Source organism: Phytophthora infestans, genomic scaffold (assembly GCF_000142945.1).
Source record: "Phytophthora infestans T30-4 supercont1.3 genomic scaffold, whole genome shotgun sequence".
NCBI classification, from domain to species: Eukaryota; Oomycota; class Peronosporomycetes; order Peronosporales; family Peronosporaceae; genus Phytophthora; species Phytophthora infestans.
Genome location: NW_003303756.1, coordinates 681,604 through 689,393, shown reverse-complemented (window position 1 = coordinate 689,393; position 7,790 = coordinate 681,604). Strand labels below are relative to the sequence as shown.

Here is a 7,790-nt window from a genome sequence, read left to right as displayed (position 1 = left end):
CTTGAATTTTTCGTCCGAAGGGCGAAGACAGCGACAGCTTCGAGGTTCGTTGTGTATGTTTCAACTCTAGTGCTCGTTTGTAATTAATTGAAACTGTTTTGTTCAGACGCATGGTAAACCCGCTGTACTCGGCCGTCCACAAGAGACGTCTGTGGATTGATGACGTCTCCAGCGATGAGAACACGCCGCCCAACACTACGTCGATCCCCTACGAGGACTCAAGCTTCTCATGCAGCTACACCGGGACTGTGACATCATTGAGGAGCCCTCCAGAGCCAAGAAATCCCAGGAAAAGCCCTCCAAGTGAGACGTCGACGGAGCCACCGACTTCTCCGGTGCGATTCGCACCTCGTAGCCTGACAACATCGTCTCCGGTGCTCTTGGAGACGGCACCACGGTCGCCTCTCCGCCCAAGCGCGAACAAGTCACTGAAGGCCAAGCGGAGTGGACGGGGTATACGTCGAGAAGCTGTCGCGCCTTACTCGAGGGCGCATTCGAAACGGCGTGCGGAGTCCAGTGGCGCCAAGCTGTGTGCTACCACTGCGTCGGAGAGACTACACTCGATGCTGAAGACCGCTCGGCCTGACGGCTGCTGGACCTGCAACACAGCAGAAAACGTTAAGTAAAATAAAAATCGTTTGAAATTCCATACACGTACTCTCAGGTTCTTTCCGTCGATAAATCCGAAGGTGTGCTGCAGGAGGGGCTCCCGAGCTTCAACCAGCTTAGCCATTTCGGCTTGACTAGATGGAGAAGGCCAAGAGATCCTTGCTGGTGCATATCCTTTAAGTGCAGAAGCCAATGATTCCTCTGCGCGACGTAGTGTCCGTGACAGTGTGCTTGGGGGGACACCAAATACCAAGCACAGCGTTGTCTGCTCCATAGAACCCACGTAGAAGGAAAGTAAAAGACCCAGCAATTGGTGATGGTGTCGTAGCTTGGGTGGGCGGCCACGTGTAGTGTGGCGTGGAATGAAGTAAAATCTGCTGAACCTCCGCAGGAGCTGGTTGAACGCAGGTCTACAGACATGTAGCGATTAGTTAACGTGTGCAGTTTTAACAACACTAGATAGGGTCTCACCTGGTTAAACTGGTAGCATTGAGGAAGTTCACGTTGTTGCCATACTTGTACAGGATCATCCAAGCCGATTCGCTCGGCGCGTCAAGGCACTTTGTCGTGAGGTAGTGCCGGCTCCTCATGGCGATTCTCCACGCATCCGCCATCAGCACGTCAAATACTACACGTCGCACGTCGTTCAACTCCTCTTCTTGCTTCAGAACCTCTGCACAGAGAACCAGCGTCAGGTCTACGTCGTCTGTGGCCTCGCTCGCCATCGTGGTGTTCACTTGCGCTCGACACGGGCCAATTTGAAAGTGAGCAAAATTCGAAGGGTGCAATTTCGCGTAGTGTCCGGCACAAAGTGTCGGGTACAGTTTTACAAAGTGTTATTTTTTATTGTAGCTTTTGATGTAGGACAGTAAGAACCGGACAAAACAAGCAGTCAAAATACATTTGTGGTAGAGGTTTCGAGAAGTAAGCCGTCATATATCTTTTTAAACTCTGACTTATCTGCTGCAGATAAGTCGGTCGTTTAAGTGATAATTGGCAGGCGCCCAATGGTTGGGGCCTCAGAGGCCGTGATTTTGGTTTTGTGGATTTCACACTAACATGATGTGTACACACTATGAGCGAGCTTCGTCGTCTGATGACAGCAAAGCTGTCAGCATTGGCCGCAGTGTTTGTTTAAGGGCTGAAGTCACGATATTGAGTGGAAGTTACGAAATGTATGTGAGTTTTTCGTAATTACTCACTGCCAAGTGCTCAGAACAACTCCGAAGCTGTCACTGGTCAAAACCCAGATGATTTACCTGACTATGATTTGAACTGTGGCGTTAATGCCACGGGACGGTACTGGTAGGGCAAGGTAATTTGTTTTTACAGATTACGACCTTTTACATGCTATTTGTGTCGAGCGCCATTCCTCACAGTCCAGGGTCCTTGTACGGAAGAATAACCGAAGACGAGGACGGCAACTCAAGATCATCTCCGACTGGTGAACACCCTTTAGTAGCCAATACGCACCTTCAAGACGATAGCGCTGACGGTGAAAACGGTCAGCCGGCTTACGGGCCCAGATAACCTCACTATTAAGTGTGTCCCACCGGCTGCTAATACATCGAGCAAAGTCGTTGCTGACGAGATACATACGGGATACGTTCCCTTTAGCCGCTGCAAACTCGCGAAGCACTCGCTTGACACGGTTGACCAGTGTACACACTCTTTCTTTAAGCTTAACACCCTGTACAATGTTGTGAATATATTTCGAGAGCATTTCTTTTCAATACAAAGGGGATTAAAATACCGTTTAAGAGTCAGAATCGTAGTTGAGGCAATGAAACGAAGACAACAAAATAAACCTGAACGTTTTCGTAGATCCTGCAAAACTTTCCGCACCGTTGATCCCCCGTCATACATGTCTCGCGCAATTCCAAGTAGCGCCGGGTCCACAATTTTGCGAATTTCAGCATAAGCCCTGTAAGCCTGACAATTGGTTTAGTGGTTGTGACATACATTACGAGACGTACGGACGACTTGAAAATGCTTTGAGTCATCACTAGAAGGGACCATCATAACACAGACTTGAGCTATTGTATTCCACGATACGATTTTTCTTGTTTTTTTCTTTCCTGCATATAAACGAGAGTGTCAATATATTATATGTCTTAATGATATACATACCTCGGAAGCAAGGATTTCCTGAATGGGTGCACAGGTGCGAATGTAGATTGGCTTTTTTTTCTTTTGCATCACTGCTACTTGTAGGGTCGCACGTATCTGGATACAACCGAGGGTTTCCGTTTCTACAGCGTGTAGTATTCTTCTCATTAATTACAGCAATAGAAACTGCCGCTCGAATTCTGGTGCAGAAAAAAAAACAGTTTCTTAAGAGGCAATTTAGACATGGGCCACATCAGCAGCACTGTACCGAAGTGGCCGATACGTTTCTTCAATGTACTTGTCGAAAAAGACGGTCAAATCGTCCCATGTTGCGAAGGTTTACACTGCAGATCAACAAAATGCGACAAATGCTAGATGCATTCCCCGAATTTTTAATGGTGGATTCAACTTACGGTAAGAGCGTTACTACACCTCTGTCACAGTATTTCCGAATATGTCCATGTATTGGTTGGCAAACCTATTTTTTAAAAAATAAACAATTTGAAGTTCAAGTTATTTATCCATATCGCGCACGACACTTTTGGTAAAGGTTCGTTTGTTTTTCACTAATTTATTAACCGCGAAATGGCGGAGAATTTCAGGGATGTTGCTTTCGCGTTAAAAGAGACGAGCCCAGCATGGAACAAAATCGCTATTATTGTGATAAGAAGCGGCTGTAAGAACGCATGTCATAAATTTATCTAATAGCTTGAATAGTTCGGCTTAGGTTTAGGTCGATAAGGAGCTTACTGAGATAGGTGCTTTACAAAGTGCATTCCCTGACGCACGAGTGCTATTATGCCGCTTTGACGTAATGAAGGCGCTTCCGAAATGGTTGAGACAGCATCGCTACGATAATGACGTGCTCGAAACTCTTAAAGGGGTATTTCGCTTGCTAGGAATACGACAATGCTTGGAATTCTATCATATCAGCTCTTCCAGACCGAAAATTTAGTCACATTTTTGGCGTATTATGACGAGAACTAAGACAGTTATAGAGGCGATAGCTACCTTGAGTCTGTGTCTCGGTGCTCCACGCTCGCGCCATCTCTCTCAACCGACGACGCGTTGATGATTCAGACCAGAAAGGGCTGCTGGCAAGCTGTTCTAGCCAAAATCGACAGGAGCAACTGTAGTATGATGGAAGCAACGTGCGACCTCAGCACAGCCGCGTTGGAGGGTGGCCGTGTGAGTCCGAGGTGAGGCAGCTGACATTTGCTGTGTTACGCAGGTCAGTGGCCATTATTCTCATAAAAGAAAAGGGTGTCATTGTACCTGTCTTGTCGGGCCGCGGAGCTGAGCCACAGTCTCTTCATAGTGCCTGATGCTGCTTAGTGCGGCAACGGCGGCAGTGATCGAATGCATTGTCGTCGCTTGGTGACAGCATACTCGGTAAACGACTGAATTTTTAAATCGAAGGCACTAAGCGTGTAGAATATACTAACGTTTGTTATCACTTTTAATGCTGTGCAGCGCGTACTAGTTATTCTCAAGCGCATGTCCTTTGATGCGAGGCGCCATGGGTCTTTGCAGCGTCACTTCTTGATTGCACCGCGGTAAACGAGCCGCTCTCACCAAAGAGATCAATGTGACCGCGAAGGTTCAAAGCAAACAGAAGATGGATGCAGGCCGAAAACTTCAGGAAAAACCGGCCCGAGCATGATAGATGGCGGACGTTGACAGACCACCCCATCTTTGGCATTCCCTCGACTTCCATTCTGGCTGTATCCACTCGACTTCCATTCTGGCTGTATCCAGTGCGGAGACTGGGAGGCCCTCGTGCTTCCGACGCGCATCATCGTCACAGGGCCGACGTGCTGGTACGGATCGGACCCAAACGAGATCTGGAATGAGGGATTCTTGGGATTTTTCGCCTAGCATAAAGACTACGCTGAGTCTGTTGTGTGCACATTCGCTGAGGAGCCCTTTCCGCTCCATTTCACGTGCACGGCGCTAAAGACGTGCGTCAGTTACGGTTACTGTAGTGAAAGATTACACTCGTACACTTTCGAGCCGACACCACTCAAGCAAACGATCAAGCGGTAAACCCATTTTCAGTTTATGGTGGACAGTGACATCCCACTTGATTGCGGCATTGTACTGATCGACGGGGCCGTTTGTGATGGCAAACCCCGAGAGTGTATGAAACATTTGCCACCACCAGAACTTCCCCGTCAACCAAGTCTTTTGAAAGTAGGAGGTGAACGACGCCAGCTTGGACCATGCCGCTCATTCCAGCAACACACTGCTCATCTTCTTTTCATACTCGCTTGAATTCACCGTAAAGTGGAGACCATGCACACCACGATGAATCATAGCAAATACATTTGCATCGAGTCCTCTAGCCTTCTCGTACACCTGCTTTGCAACGTGAAATAATCCCATTAAGTGCACGATGTTGCAGTCAACTCCAAAAACCTTGTCAACCGACTTTTGTTGAGCCTTGTCGGCGTCTGCCATCACGTAACACACTGCAAGCGGTTTTCCCATCACTTGCATGTACACCATACGTATCGCAGAGAGTGCAGCAGCGAGCGAAGGCTGCTGTTGTGGCATCACAGCTATGGCAACCACGTGCAAAACACGCATTTTGTCGGGTATTCCAACCACAAGCACATGGTACGCAGCTTGACGCAACTTGAAGGTTGTGTCGAGGTGGAAGACAAGCGAAGTCGGGTCTCGGTCAGCCCGCTGCAATAGCTTCTTTGTGGTAACGCCGATAATGGAAGGTTATGCGTCACAGGCGTTTCCGATAACTGGACGGTCAGCACCATCGTTCTGTCCGGCCAAACCAAACGTATCATTCTCTTGCTCTCCTCCTGTAAAAGCGAATTCGAGGATTTAAGCTCTTAGCGCCAACAGAACGTCGTTGTTTCGTAGGTGATTGGCCGCGTAGTTGTGAGCGAAGCACTGCACCTTTGAAAGGGAAGGGAGAGACGTCTCGTCCAGGTTGAAGCGGCGCAAAATGCCGGTGCGGATTCGAGACGGCTTTAGGCCTTGCGCCGCCCATTCCCGCGCCACCTCTTTCATGGCCACAGTAAGCCGCGGGGGCTGGGGTGACGGGCTGGAGTGACACAAGCCCCCGTTTCTTCCACGCTGATGGGTTTGAGGTGCTGGCAGCTCAGCGTTCTGCCTCTCCATGGACAAGGAGCGTATAGCACTACGCGCTCGCACGCCTTACAGTCGCAGGCGAGGAGCCGAATTTGCATTGCGTGCGGCGCAGCATAACTACAAACGCCGCTCGAAACCAAGTGACTCTTGGTCACCTGGTAGGCCTTGAGAGACTCAAGCAACAGCTCGGCATCACTGGTTGGCATGACAGGAGCAATCATTCTTCAGGCAATTCTTGAAGACATCGTAACGAGTGGGGCGTGGGGAGGCGAGGACACGTGACGGTGGAGTGAAACAAATTTGCGAGTCTCCAGTAACTATGGCAACAACTGCATACTTTAATGGGTAGATAACGACATTTATAGCTGTACGTAATTGGATTAAGTGCTGAGGATTGATGAGTTACTGTGGCAAATAAAATAATTCTGGACAGCACAAAAATATAACTGTGCATTTAGCGTACTATCCACAAAATGACCAGTTACCCCTGCCCTGAATGGAGCACTTTCCAAATAGTTTAAGATTCGGTATAACTAGCTGAAACACAGTAAATTGTCAGCAGCTACTTTGCTAGATTAAATGGTCACCATCAATCTGTTGGTTGGTAGACAGCGCTCTGACGGAGGCGTTGGGCAAGTTTACGAAGTCTCATTCGGAAACCTACTACAAATGATTCGAAGTGCCACCCCTACGCCTGCTGCAGAGCTTTTGCGGCGTCTCGTCGAGGACAACGCCTAAGTCCACGACGATGTCGCCCAGAACGAAGTGTGAGGCAGCGACGACGACGACGACAACGACACGTGCACCGAGTCTTACTCACCGCTCTTAGATCGTAATTTCGAGAGCGGTGGGTCAGACGCTGTGGTCACGCTGACCAACTTCACTCTTACGGAGTTTTATCTGCTGTGGGATCACGTCGAGCCGGAGCTCAAGAGCCGCTGGGGTTCCGGGTGCGGACGCAAATCCGTCACCACCCCGAAGATGCTTTCATGACGCTGATCTGCGTTCTCAAGCACTACAGTACGTGGCAGAAGCAAAAAGCCTCGCAACGGCGAGCTGACGTCGGATGAGCTCGCTCGCAATGCTCGGGTCTCGTCGGATAGAGTGCTAGTGGAGAACGTTTTCGGACGCGTGTGCCTCCTGTGGAAAATCATGCACAGCACGTTCAAGTGAAGCGAGGCGTCGTTCGACTCGTTTGATCGAACGTGCGTTGCGTTAACAAACTTCCATACTGACATCAACCCACTCCGGGCTGGCGATGGCCAGTTCTACCGGTCCGGGATGGGCCGATACGCCTCGATGGCAGAGCGAGAGCGCCCAAGACGTGCATCCAGCGACGCTATCGTTGTCGCCGTGACACACGCTTGGCTGCCGACCAAAAAGTCAGAACGAGGCTGTCGCTCTCGCCAGCGAACTCGCAGTAGGATTTTGAGGAGACTTAGTCAGACAGTAAGCTTAACGAGCTAATTGGTGACACAGTTTAATCGCAAAATATACTGGTGACTGAATAATACCTATCCATTAGAGCACGCCATCGATGAGCTGATAGGTCAATACGGTAACGGGGTACAATCCAGTGTGCCCCAGGTTACATAAAGAGTGACCCGTCACTCTTGTGGACGCCTGGTACACGGTACCAGGTGCTCTCGGAGCCAGCAGAGCATGACTACTTAGTTCCACTATAGGTAACCTCTAGTTTGTATAGAAGCCAAGCTAACCTTACTTATAAATACATCAGTCTTAAATCTACTCTTCTTAGTAGCAAACCGTTCACTTTGAGGCGGGGAACACGTGGACTAACGTTCACTCGGGTAGTTAATACCCTTTAGCACTTCCTCTGTGCAAGGTGCTGTGTGACCCCGTCACACTTGGTAGCACTAGTAGTCAATCCAACACCATCGCGGGTAGATTGAGCTACCTGAATCCTCTGTGCGCTCAACGTTTGAGCCAAGATGGACCGA

General features: G+C 49.3%; 2 protein-coding genes across 2 annotated transcripts; one reads left to right on the top strand and one right to left on the bottom strand.

The window, feature by feature from the left end:
- Positions 1–21: 21 nt before the first annotated feature.
- Positions 22–626, top strand: PITG_02181 (uncharacterized protein; the record flags this gene model as incomplete). The annotated part of the gene is made up of 2 exons (XM_002907095.1): positions 22–44; positions 107–626. The coding sequence occupies one exon, from the start codon at positions 111–113 to the stop codon at positions 624–626; it is 516 nt and encodes a 171-aa protein (XP_002907141.1).
- Positions 627–4,128: 3,502 nt separating this feature from the next.
- Positions 4,129–5,178, bottom strand: PITG_02179 (uncharacterized protein; the record flags this gene model as incomplete). Its single annotated transcript, XM_002907094.1, has 2 exons — positions 4,129–4,671; positions 4,985–5,178. The coding sequence occupies 2 exons, from the start codon at positions 5,176–5,178 to the stop codon at positions 4,605–4,607; spliced, it is 261 nt and encodes an 86-aa protein (XP_002907140.1).
- Between the last annotated feature and the right edge of the window lie 2,612 nt (positions 5,179–7,790).